The following is a 17,709-nucleotide window of genomic DNA, read 5'->3' on the forward strand; positions in this document are numbered from 1 at the left end:
TGCTCGCTTCGGCAGCACATATACTAAAAAAAAAAAAAAGAGTTTGGACCCTAAACTAAGGAGTTTGGAGTCATCAGAAGTGTAAACACAAATACCACCCATGGCTGACTTAGGATGCTTGACCTGGCAACATCCTAATGAACTGTGGCCAGACTCGGGGAGACCGGTCTTAAGGCGACCATGATCATCCAGGGAAGGTGGGAGGGCCTGAACTTGACCGTTAGCTGCACAGACAGAAGAAGGAAAGGAACTCAAGCGGCATCAAGGAAGTAAAAATGGCAGGACTTAACCATCTGGGCATGGAAGGAGAATGGCTTCAGAGGAAGTGTAGAGACTCTGTCTTGGGCATTTAGGACACGGCACCATGCCTAAGAGCACAGACCGTGCAGCCTGACTGCCAACGTCGGCATTCTGGCTCTGACACTTTAATACGTTACTCGGGCCATATATCACTTTACCTCTTTGAACCTCCATTTTTCTGATTTACAAAAATGAGCTGACAGTACCCATCTCATGGGACTGCTGTGAGAAAGGAATGAAACAGTGGATGCAAAGCACCAAGCACACTGTCCGAAGCATGAAATAAACATCAGGTCTCATCAGCCACATTACAATGTGCAGCTAGAGCACTAGAAAGGCAACCTGGAATTCGGAAGGTGTATCTGACTTGAGATGGATATTCAGAACTCACCCTTGTACAAACAGTGGTTACAACCACTTATGCGTGAGAATCCAGGGAGTGAGCGTGGATGCTCTGGTACCTGGTGCAGTGCCCGGCAGCGGCAGTGAGTGCTCAGAGCTGGACCAGGGCGGGACAAGGGAGGCACACAAGGCATAAATGTGCTTGTACACACCCTCGGTGCCTTGCTTACCTCACCCTAGTCCCGGCTCTGGCAGGGACGTATGCAGTGAAAAGGGAAAAGGCTGAAGCTGGAGGCTGGGCGAACCCAAACACATAGGGGCAGGCAGAAGAAGGGGAATGAACAGACTCAACCGGGGGGTGAATGACAAGAGTCAGAGCAGAGAGGAGAACAGAAAAGAGTGATTTCACGGAGAAAGTGCCCTGAAAAGGGAGACATCAACCATTAGAAAGGTTTCAAAGCAGGCGGAAAACACATAAACTCAACATCATCTTTTAGGAGGTCCTGGTTGATCCTGACAGTAGTCATTTCATTACATGGACAGGAGCAGAGAAGAGAAAGCGCTGCCCCAAAGTGCATTAAATCAAGGGAACAGAGGTGTTTCCGTCATGGCGCAGTGGATAACGAATCTGACTAGGAAGCACGAGGTTGAGGGTTTGATTCCTGGCCTGGCTCAATGGGTCGAGGATCCGGCGTTGCCGTGAGCTATGGTGTAGGTCGCAGACATGGCTCGGATCCCGCGTTGCTGTGGCTCTGGTGCAGGCCGGCGGCTGCAGCTCTGATTCGACCCCTAGCCTGGGAACCTCCATATGCTGCGGGAACGGCCCTAGAAAAGGCAAAAAGACCAAAAAAAAGAAAGAAAAAGGGAATGGAGAAAATTAGGAAGGCAGGCCAAGCAGAGGAGTAGAAAGGAAGAGAGAAGCAGCACACGAGCCTGCACAGAGCATCGCACTGAGCCTGTCAGCACCACTTACATGTGACGAAGTTACGCTTCAGAGATTGGGTGGCTTCCCTAAGATCTCGCTGGCAGTAGAAGGTAGGCACATGATTCAAACCCAGCTGTGTCTGATCCGACTCCAAACCCCTATTTTTCCACTGGAGCACACTGAAAACAGAGACACACAGGCTACTATAAGAGCACCCAGGGCCAAGCAAAAGAGTGGGCGAGCAGAGAAGAGGGCCTGGCGGAAGCTGGTGGGCATCGACATGCAAGAGCAACCACCTGCAGCTCGGTGGCTTTGTCCACGGTGCGTGGCTGCCTGTAAGGGAAGGAAGAGGCAGCTGCCCGCACCGACCTAGAGGCCAGGGCCGCAGGTGCGGCAGCCCTGCAGACGGGGTGAAAGCGATGGGGAAAGCTGGCCAGCGAAGAGTTGAGGAGAGAAAGTCTGAGCGAACTTCAGGGGGAAAGTGAAGCCCCAGGGAACCTGAAGAGCAAGAGAAAAGCAAGTGGCTGACAAGGGACTAGAAGGCTCCATGAAGTGAACAGCTGCAATGGCAATAAGGCAATTGAGTTCGTTTCCGTTCCTTTCCTCCTTTTTTTGAGCTAATAAGAAAACAGTCCCAAAATGCTCTGGAAAGTTCATCTTATAAACACCTGGTCCGGTTGAGTTGGTATCAGATAGTCTCCTAAAGAAAAGAACAACCCCAGGCAACTTCGAGTTGTTCTTAATTATAGATTTAAATACTCTATCTGTATCTCTCTAAGGAGAGACACCCACACAGAGACAGAGAGTGAAACAGAAAGAAGAAATTGAGACTGGGTGGTGGGCGGAGATTTCGGCTAGAGACCTCAATCCTCCAGAGTTCAGGAGTGTTCCTACACCCTCAGCAGTCACAGCTAAAATATAGCACATCCTGTAGCTCAGAGAAAGACTTGTGTCACTGGAATTCCTATGACCCATGCCACCTGAAGGTGCTGTGAGTCTGAAGATTAAAAAAAAAAAAATGCACGCCGCGGTTTTTCTTTAATATCTAATGAGAGACAGCGGGATTACATGTAGACGTCTGCTCTTCTAAGAGAAATGTGTTACCAAGTCATCTGGGCAACTGCATCCTGAAACACAGCCTGGCCAGGGTGATGGATGGCCTTGCAAGGCTCTGCAATTAGCTGTTTTCAAATGATGCCAAAGTGTGACGTTAACTGCTTATTTGAGAACTTTCTTTTTCATCCAAAGTAAATTCAAATATGATTGCAAATCTGACCTTTTATTACCAAAGCTCTCCTGACTCAAAGTAAAATTGAATTTTAATTCCTAAATCTCCATGTGTATACAGTGCCTTAAGAACATCGCAGAGTTCAGCGCCACGCCACAAAGATAAATTGGCTTTGGGATTACCGGGATTAAAAACAAAGCCTTTCTTAAGAGTCGTATTTAATTTTCGTGATGTTTTTCTTTTCTAAAGCTAAAGAATAGTTCTTTCAAATTTCAGTTTTCCTTGATCGTGAAAATGCCACCAAAATTCTGCATCGGCCAAAGAGGTATAATTCAGGCAAACTGGAAGAGTTTGTTCGAGGGAATCTTGAGAGAGAATGTATAGAAGAAAAGTGTAGTTTTGAAGAAGCACGAGAAGTTTTTGAAAACACTGAGAAAACTGTGAGTATTTCCACCTAACATCCTTCACATGCGGAGCAAAGAATAAAAAACCTTAAAAAAAGAAAATGGGGTGAAAAGCATACTTCTCTTTGGAATTTTAAAATATCTATACATTTATGTGTATCATAAATGTTACAATAGAAAGGGACTCAAATCCAAAGCATTTTAAATACTACCATTAACTTGTCCTCTTTTTCTTTACAGAATGAATTTTGGAAGCAATATGTTGGTAAGCAACTCATTTTATCCTCTAGCTGGTATAAGAAACATTCAAGAATTATACATTTTCTTTCTGTGTATACAGATAATATATTAAACTCTGTCGAAAGGGCTCAGAAAAATAATTCCAACTCTTTTCACCCAAAATTGAACAGTGATATACTCTAGGTTTATGCCAGCATGAGAGATATCTGCTGGCAGATAAGCTGACTCCTCCCTAGGGCTTCAAAAATAACATCTTTCCACCCCAGGAATCTGCAAGGAAGAACCAAAGCAAACTGCATCTGGGACTGAATGAGAGGTTGCAATCTTCCTAGAGAATCAGAGAATGCCGATTGACTTAAATGTTTACTGCTTCGACATCCTTCTCCAGGGCTCCCTGGTGACTAAGCAGGTTAAAGATCCAGCGTTATCACTGCAGCAGCTCAGGTCATTGCTGTGGCGTGGGTTTGATCCCTGACCGGGGAACTTCCACGTGCCATGGGAGCGACCCAAAAAATTGGGGGGGGGGGAAGCTCTTCTCCTTCGGAGGGCCCACAAGGCCCTTTCTGATTGCCCTGCCCGTCTGACCTCACCTTGGCATTGCTGCTGCTCTTTGCACGCTCTAGGAATTCTTCCACTTGGCCTCCTACCCCAAAGCAGGGGTTCATCTTACTATATTTGGAAATTGGGTCCCTGCCTCTAGGATCTGTGTCTTTACCGTGGAAGGTTCTTCTGTCAGGTTCCCCTAGGCTTGCTCTCTCACCTCCCTTAGCCAAATGTCACCACCTCAGTGAAGCGTACCCTGATGATCTATTTATACTTCAACCTGCCCCCTCAGAACACCATCACTTCAGGCTTGTGCTATTATTTCTCAGAGCACTTTTCACCAACTGAGGTATCATATAATGTTCTTACACGATTTCTCCCACCTCATTAGATGGCAAGCTGCTCGTCAGCAGGGGTACTCAACTGTTTCCTTCAGGGATGTATTCCTAGTACCTCAAATAATATCTGGTACAGAAGTGTTGAGTAAATATTTGTTGAATGAATTGACCAAAAGGAGGAAAAGTCAAAACTTGAATGACAGCTAAGTCTTAAAACTAATATAAAATCCAGCAGCAGGATCTTGAGGCAGTGTACGTTTCCGAGGTTGGCTTCTCTCGGACCATCTGCATGAACAGAAACTAACCTGGACAGCACATTCACTGAATTCCATCAATGCTCTTTTCTAGATTCTATTCTGGAGACACTGATGGCCTTGTTGATACTCTTGTAACTCATAATTTCTCCACATTGTTTTGAAATCATGAGGGAGGAAGAGGCCCACTCCTTCACATTGCTTTATCTGCCTTTCCTTATTCTTAGTAATGAAAGCTACCATGCCAACCCTCTACTGAGTTTGGCCAAACAAGTCATTTTATTCTCTATTTCTCATCTATTTAAAACTTTGGATCTTGTACGTTTTTTAAAGCAAATAAATTTCCCCTCCCTCCCCCAAGGGGCAGGGAGCAAGAGTATAAATATTCTTGGCTGTATTTCAACTCTCCCAACACCTTCATTGCTCACACCCCCGCCCACTTGGCCTCCCACCTCAAAGCAGGGGTTCATCAGTACATCTCAAATACCAGATTTGGACGTTAGGCCCCTGCCTTCTAGGTCACAGGCTGCATTGTTGACTCAAACACAGGTAAAAATACCTGGAAAACATCAAGGGTATGATTCTGTTGTTGATCTGAAACAGACTCCAGCAAAGTTTATTCAAGATAAGCAGAGAACTGCAGTTCTCTGCAACCAGGGTGAGTCACATGCAAGCCCCTGCTAGGGACCAAGAACTCTTTTAACAAGGGGTAAAGCACGTTGGCAGGGCTTCCTAAACAAGGAGTCCATGGCTTGTCACTGGCTGTTGGGCTCTACGACAGTCAGAGGGCATGAGAGCTCCCCCTCCTGGTCTCTTAGCTCTAACTGAAGAGTCTGATTAATGATTTTCTACACTGTCACCACTGTCTACTAAAAATAAAACAAAAACAAGGAAAAAGAAAACTCAACTTCATGCTTCTTTTCACGTTGCAGTCTAGATTCCCAGCCACTCCAGAGGAGCCCATGCTATTCTCCCCCCGTATGGGCTTCCTCACATGGTAGGGACGCAGGCCCCGCACTCCTGCCCTTTGCTCTGCCATCAACTCACCATGCAGAGAGCCTGGTTGAAGGAGAAATATCACCCAACCACATTAACGAGCATCTGTCCAGCACTTTACAGTTTACAGAGTGCCTGTCACATTCAATCCTCACACCAATCCTGGGAGCAAAGCACTGTTAACTTCATTTTACAGAAGGAGGAAGTGAGGTTAAGGGAGGTTAAACGACTTGCAAAGGTCACCCAGCTGGGGAGGCGTGGAGACCAGAAAAGAAGCCAAATGTTCTAGTTCCCAACCCCTTGCTTTCTCTATTACCCCTCCCAGCCTTCAAATCTAAAAGCAGTTATTCATTAAACCACCGCCGAGTAGCCTTAAACAGGAATCACTTGGCAGGGTCCTGTCCCCTGTTGTCTTTGACCCCTACTGTCTGTGGCTCTGCCTCAGCCCAAAGTACACAGACAAGCACCCAAAGGAGGACTAAACACGGGATAAAATGACACTCATTTTCAAGATATGTCTCAGCAAATGAGTTGCTGTGTAGCTGGCTGCAAGCCCAGACCCTTTCAGTGAAACATCCTAAATAATTCAGACCCGTTGGTCTATAATATAAAGTGCAAATGTAGCTCGTTTTTTAGACCAGTTCTGAACATCAATAATAACAAACCAGAGATAATGTATTTTGTTTTCATGGAATTGGAACAAATTGAAGTATCTGTGCAAAAGCACACTGGATCAAGGGGCAGAGAGGAGAGGGGACAAGGTCTAATTTTTCACAAAGAGCAGATTTTCCAGAGAGGGACTATTTCTGAGAAAGGGACAGTAGCCCTTAGTCAATGGGACCTGGATACATGCTCCTGAGAGCGAGCATGACAGACATGCTACTGCTGTCCCTAGAGCAGGCAGGGATCCCCACACCAGATATTAGGGAGCTTTGCTCTAAAATATGACCGAGGAGTTCCCGCTGTGGGGCAGTGGTTAACGAATCTGACTAGGAACCATGAGGTTGTAGGTTCGATCCCTGGCCTCACTCAGTGGGTTAAGGATTCAGCATTGCCATGAGCTGTGGTGTAGGTTGCAGATGCAGCTCGGATTGTGCATTGCTATGGCTGTGACGTAGGCCGGCAGCTACAGCTCCGATTCGACCCCTAGCCTGGGAACCTCCATATGCCATGGGAGCAGCCCTAGAAAAGGCAGAAAGACAAAAAACAATAAATAAAATATGACCGATAATTAGAAAGTTCTCTTTAATCATCCCCTTTCTCTCACCCTTTTATTCTTCTGTCATCTTTATGGCTTACTCTTTTCTGATTCATCTATTAAGTCTTGCTCATCTAGCTCCCAATTTTCTTCACGGCTCAGAGTACCTACTGACCTCTCTTCTGGTTCTATTCATCCCTTTCTTCTGAAGCTTCCTTAGAAGTGTGGATGGAGGCAGAGCTCCAAGAAACTAGACGTAGAGGTTCCCTTCTCACTCTGACCCTTCCCCTCGTACCTACTCCTTCCCGCCTGTTGTCTCACCACTCGTGTCTTCAAAGGCCCTCTTCAAAGGTCTCTAAGTGTAGAAACTTCAGGAAAGGTAGGAAGGAAACAGAAAATCCATATATATAAAGAAAGCACATTTTCCTTGCTAGTTCTTTGTATTCAGAGTTGTTTCTCACTTTACCTAGACCATTTGGAACCTAACTCACAGACAGTAGATTATCCTTCAGTAGTAAAGCAGCTTTTCCGTTGTTTTGAACCATTACTGCATACGATTCCTAAAAGTTAAATGATACTATGAGGAAGACGCATTTGCTCCATGCCAAGGCTGCCAGCTCGAGTGCAGTTACATGTGTCATCTAGCTCAGCGTGCTCTGTGAGACGCATGACAGAGTCACCTTGTATGATGTAGATGACCGATTTAGAAGCGACTCCGTCATCAGTCTCTAAGGAAGGACTGGACGTCCTTCTTGCCTCTGCTGACAGAGTGCATCTCCACACTCGGATGTTCTTGCCCCTCGTCTCTCCCCTTTGGTTGCATAAACTATGTACACGCCTTCCTCAGGCCAACTTCCTAGGACAGTGTTAGCCTAAGAACCTTTATTTGAGTTGCTTTTAGAAACTTAGGAAGACAGGGGCATCCCATAAGCAGCTGGTTTCCAGATCAGCAGCTCTGCTCCGACCCTAAAAGTCTGGCTCCCCACGCCACGAGTCTGCGCAGGGAGGACCAGGCATTCTGAGCAATTTACCTGCTAATCCAACTTCTCCATCTCTCTCAAAGATGGAGATCAGTGCGAGTCCAATCCATGCTTAAACGGTGGCCTGTGCAAGGACGACATTAATTCCTATGAATGTTGGTGTCAAGTTGGATTTGAAGGAAAGAACTGTGAATTAGGTAAGTAGCTATCCTTGGATTACTCATGGTTCAAAAGCTTCCTCTGAAACCAGAGGAAACTGGAAAATGCAATGTTTAGGTACCATAATGTTCTCTTAAAAACATATACATTTTTATTGTTGTAAAGAACACTTAACATGAGATCTACACTCAAGAAATTCTGAAGTGTTCGATACAGTACTGCTAAGCAGGCGCTTTGCTGTACAGCAGAGTCTTGAACTTATTCATCTGGCATAACTGAAACTTGACACCTGCTCAACCGCAACGCCCCCATTTTCCCCTCCCCCAGGCCCTGGCAAGCACAACTGTATTCTCTGCTTCTATGTGTTGGGACTATTTTAGACACCTCGTATAAGTGGAATCATACAGGATTTGTCCTTCTGTGAACAGCTTCTTTCATTTAGCATAATATCCTCCAGGCTCACCCTTGTTGTTGCATATGACAGGATTTCCCTCTTTTTAAGGGCTGAGCAATATTCCATTATATAAGTCGTACTTTTGAAGCTTATAAACACTCATTTTATGTGTAGCCATGGTTTCTAAGATGAGTGCAAGAAACTATACTGAGAGCAATAACATTTGGTAACTAGTATTAAGTGGTAATATGTTCCACTAGCATATTAATCCTCAATGTCAGTACCATTATTATCCTCATTCTATGCAGATGAGAGATGCACGGCTCAAACAACCTAAAATCACAGAAGCAGTAAATGGTTGAGCCAGGACTTGAACTTCAGTTTGTCTGACCAAAACCCATGCTTCTAACTGCTATCCACAAAATGCAAAGAAAACTGATCCATAAAATGGTTTGAACTCCTGACTAAATTGCTATCAACAAAAGCAGTGGAAGTCAATTAAGTATAGAATTGGGGTATGAGAAGGCGAATTCTCCCATATAATAGGCACTTCTCAGAGTTCCCGTCCTGGCTCAGTGGTTAACGAATCTGACTAAGAACCATGAGGTTGCAGGTTCGATTCCTGGCCTCGCTCAGTGGGTTAAGGATCCAGTGTTGCTGTGAACTGTGGTATAGGTTGTAGACACGGCTCGGATCCCGCATTGCTATGGCTATGGCGTAGGCCAGCAGCTGTAGCTCCAATTAGACCCCTAGCCTGGGAACCTCCACATGCCACGGGTGCAGCCCTAAAAAGATTAAAAAAAAAAATAGGCACTTCTCCACCCATACAAACCAGTTCATGTGTTATATGTCTTGACAAAAATCAGAGCTCATTCTTGAATTTGACTATATTGATTACATTGAGAGAGTTAATGTAGAAAATCTAGAGTCACTGCGCATCTTTTCTTCACATAGCCTAGAATACTTTTTTTTTTTTCCTGAGATTTTGGCAACGGGAACAGTAAGCCCCAAAGTCCATTACCTACTTGTTGGTAATCCTGATGCAGGATTATGGGTATTGTGATTGTGAAAAGCACACAGTGCTAATGGTGGATCCTCTTTCTACTTTCAAACTCCAGAACAGAGAGACAGTCCTAGGGAAAGAATTTAACACCACAGGCTACATAACTAAGGGCAAAGAGCAGAAAATTATCAGGACTCTATTAAGGCATTACGGCCATCCACCTGACATGCAGATGAAAAGAGCATAAAACAAACTGAAACACAGCAGCTGCACTTGTCCTATTGAGAAAGGAAAAGAGTCATGTCTAATGCTGCTCAGAAATCCTTTCAGTTCTAAAGAGAAATCCATTGATCATCATCTTTTGAGATCCAAAAGATAAAAAAGAATAAAAGATAGGAAAAAGAAAAGGTGGCAGGGCAAAAACATTTAAAAAGGAAGAACAAAGGAGATGCAGGTAGATAGACTGGTACCCCTGGCTTGGACCCCCGTTCCCTCAGGTCTCCCAGCGGGGGGACAAACTGATGCCTGGGTTACCTTTCCTATGGTGTGTTCATTGGTTCAACAACTCTGAAGTGTTACTTTCATCTGAAAGGTTGTAATTTCAAATTCAGATTTACCTCAATAAATCTGATCCTGCTATTATGGAAACCTACAGAAACCAATGGCGTATCAGGTTAAATAATGTAACTATTGGAGCCGAGGGAATGAATGACTCAATTAGTCTCAGTTAAGAATGAAGGGCACACTGTAGCCAAGCACGAGTGAAAACAGCCTTTAGTAATAAATATGCTGAAGTGTCCTTAGTTTAAAAAGAAAGACACTTTAAAAAGAGGCACAGAGCCCTGAAGACTGTAGATATAAGCACAAAACTGCCATAACAGGTTTTGCGACGTGTGGGAGGCTACAGTCCACACAGCAGAAGTGCCAAGTCTTGTATCGGGCACTGTCTGGGGCCTCTCGGGTTCCCCATGTCCTGGCTTGGTCAGAGCTCTGTAGTCACACTGCAGCCACCACCACACCTGGCCTCTAAGGTGTCTTGACCTCCCCCCAGCGCATCAGATCAGAGTTTAGAAAAATTCTGCCAGCTCGCTTAGTTCAGAAACAAAGTGGGAATTCTCTCCAAAAGCTCTTTATCTCAGACCTAGAAGAAAGCAAAAGCATATTCCAACTCCCACTCAAGCTACTGCTTCAAACTGAACTGAGGGCTAATCGCCAAAGCTGCTGGACAGCGCAGTTTATGGGGCCTCCAGACCCCAAGCCTCCTGGCTCACCTGCTCCCCGGAAGGGAAGGCCATCTCCACTGCTAAGACCTTGTTTTCCTCCTCTCCTTCATCAGGCTCCTTCCTCTCTGGGGGAGAGAGGTGCCAACATTCAGGGCCGCTTTCTAGTTCGAACAATTAATTGGCTACTGTGCCCCTTGAGCCGGAATAAAGACCACTGTGTGTCCCCAGTTACACCTCACAGCTGAGTCCTTTTCTGAGAAATCAAAGTCTAATCAAACTTGGTCACTCCGGCCCCTTCTGAAGAGTGTAAGAGGCACTGCCCAATGGTGAGGCAGGTCGGAAAGAAAAACAATCACAAGCACATAAACACTTTTTCAGTTTGCTAACACACCACCAACACGACCAATTTACTGCATATTTCTGCAGAGTAAAAAAAAGAAAAAGAAAAAGAAAAAATCTTGAGTTTAGCCGAGTAACAGCATATTCTGTGATAAATGTGTTAAATGAAATATCTTTTGTCTGGGGTTTGGTCTTCAGTGAATATATCAGGCAAGATGAAGGCAGAGGAAAATCAGCAGAACACAGTAACTTTGACAGTAGGCGTGAGGGGAATAGAGATGGTTGTGGTGCCGTGGAGGGAGAAGAGGAGACGCTTTGAGTTGCTCTCCTGCAGACACGCCAGGCACCCAGATCAGCCTCAGGACCACGGAGAACCCGCCCCCAACACAGCGCCTGCCGTCTAAGTGCTAAGAGACGGCTGATGGATGAGGTCGCAGTGCCTGTCCCTGAGCTCCTGACCCACACCCCTCTCCACTGGAATTCCTTGTACTGTTATTCTATTTCCAGACCCTTGGGTCCTTTATCTGAGGTCAAAAGACTGCTGATCGGACAGCAGTATTTCTCAGAACAGCAGCGGCGGCAGCACTCCTGGGTCATAAAGAGCAATGAAGAAAATGATGGAGAGGTCTAGTTACTTATCCAAGGGCACAGCATCAGAACCGGAAAAACCACTCCGACTTTACCCATTGCCGTTGTGCGTGGCCTGGACCAAACCGGTCCGCACCCACCGCCCACCTCTGTGAACTTATCTCCATCTCATATTGACTGAACACTTTCTACCCGCAGTATCTGATTTGGCTGAACACTCCAGTATGGCTCTGGGGTAACAAAATGATTGCTCGTAACATGAGAAGAGCCAGGGATGTTAGTGAGCTCACCGTCAGTGAGGAGAAAGGTCTTTAAAAAATTAACTAATTAATTAAAAGGACCAAGTGCTACCTTCCTGGATCATGCACTCAGTGGATTACTGATAGCAAAGGTTAGGGCTCAGGCTGGTTCCTCTGTCTACCTAGCAACAGCTGACTTGTGTCCCCTTATTCCCTGAAATATCAGTAAAGAACATGAGCTAATCATGACATTAGCCTATGTTACCCCAGTAATTAGAAGATTTCCATCTGTCACTCAAAAAGCCACAAAATACTCCAAACTACACAGTCACTTTGCTAGCCTGGAATCCCCCAGAAAGAGAGTCTGTGACACATGCTAATTAGGGTTGCAATTCCAGGCAGCAAGAGTGAGGGACAGGGGAGTGAGGCAGTGAGGAAAGGAGGACCAAGAGTGGGATGAGTCATCTCTCATCTGCAACTGATGGTTCCATCTCCGGGGACAATTTTCCAAGAAGCCACATGAGCTGGCCTCAGGACAGTCCGTCTCGACAGGGAGAAGAGGTGAAAGAATGTATCCATCAGCATCTGTCTCCCAGTGGTCAGACGGTCAGCCTATGGGGCACCAGGAGCAGTCACGTAGCATCCGATGCCTCAGCATCAACCGGAAACACCAAGCTAAGGGGGAGGGGCACTTTGCGCAGACAGGAGCCAAGGCAAGTCCAGGCTGCACCTGCACGAGGCCAGCGGAAGTCCACGCAGAGCTAGTCACTATGGTGCTGGCGAAAGACTCTCCCTGTTCTAACTGCACTGACAAGCGAGCATTTCTCTTCAAAGCTGTACTATTGTTGAGCCTAAGGTTAGGGGGAAGGTGCCCCCCATTCACTGTGTTCTCCGAGCTGCTCTGGAGACAGAAACAGGCCCAAGGGCAGCGCCTGTTTCTCTTAACTCAGCAGGTCTCAGCTAGCAAGCCCTGAACCCTGCTACATCCTGCTGCTGAGACTGCATTGGAGAAACAAAGGGAAAGCAGAGGAATCAGAAAACAGAAAAGGAGATGGCAGGAACAAGCCAAATATGTCAGGAATCACGATGAATGTGAATTGGGGTTAATGACCATTTTCAGTCTGGAGTTAAAAATCTCATTCTATGCTGCAGATAAAGGAGATACCTAAAATAAAACTATACCAGGAGGCTAAAATAAAGGGATGGATGCAAAAACATTTTCCAGGTAAATGCTAACAAAAAGAAACTGACCAAGCAATCTTAATAGCAGATAAAATAGAATCCTGACAAAAAGCATTATAAGAGACAAAGGAAAGATACTTTATATTACTATGGGAGATTGTACAGGAAAGTAAAGAAAATTTGAGCCACTATGATGCTTTTCATTGTCAACACGTAGTGTCTTTGGCATTTGGCTCCCTTAAAGGACCCTATTTCATTCTCTTGTGTTGACACATACCCACCTCAGCCAGCTTCAAGTTCACTTTGAAAAACCCGATTATATTAAAACTAGGAACTTCTATTCAGCAAAATACACTACATAGGGTGAAAAGGTTAAGTCACAGATTGGGAGACAGTATCTGCACTACATATATCCAGTAGCTGGAACTCTCAGACACTGATGGGTGGAATCTAAATTTGTACAATTATCTTAGAAATTGGCAGTATCTACCAAACCTGAACACATGGTCCAATCACTGCACTCCTGAGTATATAATCCAGTAAATATACATGCATGTGCTACCAAAAGATGTGTCCAAAAATATGCGTTACAACATTATACAGGAGAGGCAAAAACTGGAACCTCAACTCAAATATTCATCCACAGGAAGATGGATGAATAAAGGTAGGACTATTTATGCCGTGGAGTATATTCCGTGGCATGCAGATGAACTGTGGCTTTACAAAACAACAACGATGAAGCTCACAAAAAAACGTTAAATGAAAGAGAAGGGTGCATACCTCGAGCTTCTTTTTTTTTTTTTGGCCATGCCCATGGCATGCAGAAGTTCCCAGGTCAGGGATCAAACCTACACCACAGCAGTAACCACAGCCACAGTAGTGACAACGCCAGAGCTCTAACCCGCTGCACCACCAGGGAACTCCGGGCTTCTCCTTATATAAAACTAATACCCTGTTAGAAGTCGGGCTGATGGTAACTTTGGGAAGAAGGAAGGAGGCATCAGGAGAGCTTCTGCGGTGTTGATAACATCCCATGTATTGACCTGTTTAGTCAAGGGCAGTAACCTTCTGAAAACTCATACTAAAGTTAGGGATGCTTTTCTGAAGGTATTTATACTTTAATAAACAGCTTTTTTCATTGCCATCCATGATTTGGTGAAAGTAGCATATCTGCACCTTCTGTTTTATGCCAAATCACATATATTGCTGCCATCATTTTTACATCTAAGAATTTTATCTTTTTTTCTACTCTTAGCTCAAGGCTCCCAAACTTCTCTCCATGAACGCTCTAGCTTATATATGACCCATACATGAGTCAGTAGTTTCATGTATTTTTTAGAAATGTGTTAAATGATGCTATTATTGTTGATTTTGCTTTCCTTCAGATACAACATGCAACATTAAGAATGGCAGATGCAAGCAGTTTTGTAAAACAGGCGCTGATAGCAAGGTGCTTTGTTCCTGTACCACTGGATACCGACTTGCACCAGACCAGAAGTCCTGCGAACCAGCAGGTCAAAATCTAAATCCGCCTTTTTTTTTTTTTTTTTTCCTCCCTTACAGTTCAACAGCTATGTTCTCCACATCCATGCCAGAACTTTTAGCATTCTAACTAGCCGACATAATTTTAATCCCTCCTTGTTTCTTCTTCCTTTTGAAATCACAGAAAAGACTAGCAGCTTGGAGAAGTTAATTTTCTAAATTGCACCATCATTTTAAATAGAAATTCTGTAATTGTCTTCAGTCTGAATTCTTTTCTGTGTCCAATTTTTTCCTCTGACCTTTATAGCAAGAAGCAACTGATTTGTGTGATTTCTGTATACATATTTGTAGTTCATCAAGTCCAATTTATGTAGTAGTCCTGTAACATAAAAACCACATACGTGATTGACTGATAGGTTTCTAGTTATGGATGGTGAATTTTAGGCAGGATCTGCCGAGTATGACCGGTTTACTCTGAGAAAGTTATTTCCTACCCTTGGATCTTGGGCTAAGTTTACACACTTGGCATTAGAATAGTTCCAACAACCATCTGTTTGAAGTTGTGTCAGGCTGATCAGCACAGTCAATCTATACAGCCGTGGACAAAGCAACGCTTCCCAGCCATGTCAACCACGCCACCATGTTGACAGCTGACTGGTGGGTTCAGAGATCTCCACTCCACACTCATATTGCTCTTCTCTGAAAATGAAAGCAGCAGAACCTTGGATTCTTTTTTAAAAGTAGGCTCCGGAGGATCAATTATATTTGATAAATGAGGGGCCCTTTTGGAATGAACTAGCTATAATTTCTTTTGCATTTCCAAAGCCTCATGTCTTATTAAATTGGTACATTAAATCACACACAATTCCTCTGTAACTGGGTTTGATACCTATCTCAGCTATGCACCCAGCAGAGGAAAGTAAAAGACGGACCAGAAGCCAAGAGTACACACGCCGCCCTCAAATGAAGAGTCTCTAATGCTTCCAGGGCCTGCCTGCCTCCTGTCCCTCTACCTGGTTCTTCACATATGCTGCTTCAAACTAGCCAACCTTGAGAGGAGTGTGTGTGTATATCTTCTAACCTCTGAAACCTAACTTCCAGTGTAGACAGACAGCAGAGTAGCTAAACCCTTATAAGCCCCTCTCTGGTATAAGAGAGGGAACACAAGAAGTGAGAACCACCTCCAACTTTTTTTTTTTTTTTTCGTCTTTTTGCCATTTCTTGGGCCGCTCCCGCAGCATATGGAGGTTCCCACCGGCCGACGCCAGAGCCACAGCAACGCAGGATCCGAGCCGTGTCTGCAACCTACACCACAGCTCACGGCAACGCCGGATCGTCAACCCACTGAGCAAGGGCAGGGACCGAACCCGCAACCTCATGGTTCCTAGTCGGATTCGTTAACCACTGCGCCACGACGGGAACTCCTAACTATTAAGTGTTATATTTGAATGTAGCCTTAGCTTTAGCAGAATAAACAGGCCAAACCTAAAATAAGCTTTTCTGCCTTTCGATAGTAATGGTCCCTTTTCTCTAGCCATTGTGGACGATTTGTATTTATACAGAAGTATTCTGAACTAATTTCCTGTTTTCCCAACCACATGCTATCTTCATGATCCTTTGCCACAGCTGGTTGCTATAGAAATGTCTGTTACAAGGAATGCAGATGGAAGGAAAGTGAGAAGTGAAAACGAAATGTGAGGTGCCTTTGCTTGACTACAAACTTCCATTCTGGTGGTCCCCAGTCTATCAGTAGATGCCTCCTTTTCTTTAGGAAGTAAACCAACTCAAGGTAAAAGGTGGCTGGTGCCCAGGTAGATGTGGCTATAATAATCAGATTCGTAATTTATTTGGTGGAGACTCAACAGCCAGGAATTAAATCTCAATGACCTCTCCCCCAGTGGATACCTCAAGTCCACCTTGGAACCTAGAAGGCATTCTAGCCTACAAAAGAAATCCTAGTAACAATAGGTCCCACTTACCTCATTCTAAAGTCAAAGCTACATGGCACCAATCAGCAGACTTCCATTCAGGGACAGTACTTGGGAGTAAAACTTCTTAGTAAAGAAACTAAACAAAGTCATAAGACTTCATAAAAGTCTTAAAAAATTTGATTCTGGAACACCTATTCTATTTCCGTAAAGATGATGGATTCCTGAGCCAAATGTCCTTTTCATGAAGGGTTTGAAAACTTTCCATGAAAATAACGCAATTAACCTTTTAGTTGGAGACTATATTTATTGATCCAATTTTTTAAAATATTGATGGGCCTGCTTCGTAGAGGTGACAAGGATGGGCCTCATTTGCGATGTGTATAATTCATGTTCTGCTTGCAAATGAGAAATAGCAGGATACTAATTTTTTTTCCCTCATTTTTCTAGTGCCATTTCCATGCGGAAGAGTTTCTGTCTCACACAGTCCTATGACGCTCACCCGTGCTGAGATTATTTTTTCCAACATGGACTATGAAAATTCTACTGAAGCTGAACCAATTTTGGATAGCCTCACTGAAAGCAACCAATCAGTTGACGACTTAACTCGAATTGTTGGTGGAGAAAACGCCAAACCAGGTCAATTCCCTTGGCAGGTACTCTATACTGATGGTGCATCACAACTGGAGCCTGGCGGGCAAGGGACAGGCCAGGAGGGAGGCTGAGGCTAGGAGGCCAAGCAGGCCCATTGGGACGAGGGGAGTGTTTCGGCACGTTTCAGCACTAAGCAGTAGGAGGGAGCCCCCACAGGTGAGGAGCTGGTGAGAGAGAAGGCCAGGGGCAGCTACTATACAAAGCCAAGGAGAGTTTGGTACCAAGGAAAATACAGCAGGATTTCAGACTAGCAGTAGCAAAGTCTGGAAGGGAGGTCACCAGTACTGGGATTCTGGTCCTACTTTGGCTTCCAGTCCCTGGGAGAACTGGTGAGAGCCAGTCTCTTGGTCCAAAGAAACTGGATTATTTTGGAAGGATTTAAAAGGACTCAGGAAGGATTAAGGCAAGAACTGGGACCAGGGCATATGGTCCAAGGCTGTAGTTCTCAAAAGTGTGGCAGCATCAGAATCACCTGGGAACGTGTGAGGACGGTCAGTTTTCCTGCTACACCCCAGACCTACTGAATCTCAGTCTCTGGGGGTGGGGCCTAGCAGTCTGGGCGCTACCACCAAGCCCTTTGGGCGATTCTTATGCACGCTGCAATTTGAAACCCCCTGGTCCAAAGGAAACAAACTTGTTACAGAAGCTATAGGGTCCAACACCCCAAATAGTGGAGTCACAGTACCTAGTCCCACATTTCACCAGGTGTGATTTGCAGACAACCCACAGGAGAATCACCTGCGCACATTTTTGAGGCAACAACCAAGAGC

At 44.9% G+C, this 17,709-nt stretch overlaps 1 protein-coding gene across 2 annotated transcripts in view; it reads left to right on the plus strand.

Moving 5' to 3' along the window:
• The window catches only part of F9 (coagulation factor IX), a 31,243-nt gene that overhangs the window by 2,199 nt on the left and 11,335 nt on the right, over nucleotides 1–17,709 (plus strand). The window contains exons 2-6 of one of the 2 annotated variants that reach the window (XM_047764979.1): nucleotides 3,072–3,235; nucleotides 3,440–3,464; nucleotides 7,832–7,945; nucleotides 14,261–14,389; nucleotides 16,736–16,941. In XM_047764979.1, coding sequence (XP_047620935.1) covers nucleotides 3,072–3,235; nucleotides 3,440–3,464; nucleotides 7,832–7,945; nucleotides 14,261–14,389; nucleotides 16,736–16,941 — 638 coding nt within the window. The remainder of the gene's footprint in view (nucleotides 1–3,071; nucleotides 3,236–3,439; nucleotides 3,465–7,831; nucleotides 7,946–14,260; nucleotides 14,390–16,735; nucleotides 16,942–17,709) is intronic. The other variant, XM_047764980.1, reaches the window with a different exon arrangement.

The sequence above is a fragment of the Phacochoerus africanus genome, chromosome X, assembly GCF_016906955.1.
Source record: "Phacochoerus africanus isolate WHEZ1 chromosome X, ROS_Pafr_v1, whole genome shotgun sequence".
NCBI classification, from domain to species: domain Eukaryota; kingdom Metazoa; phylum Chordata; class Mammalia; order Artiodactyla; family Suidae; genus Phacochoerus; species Phacochoerus africanus.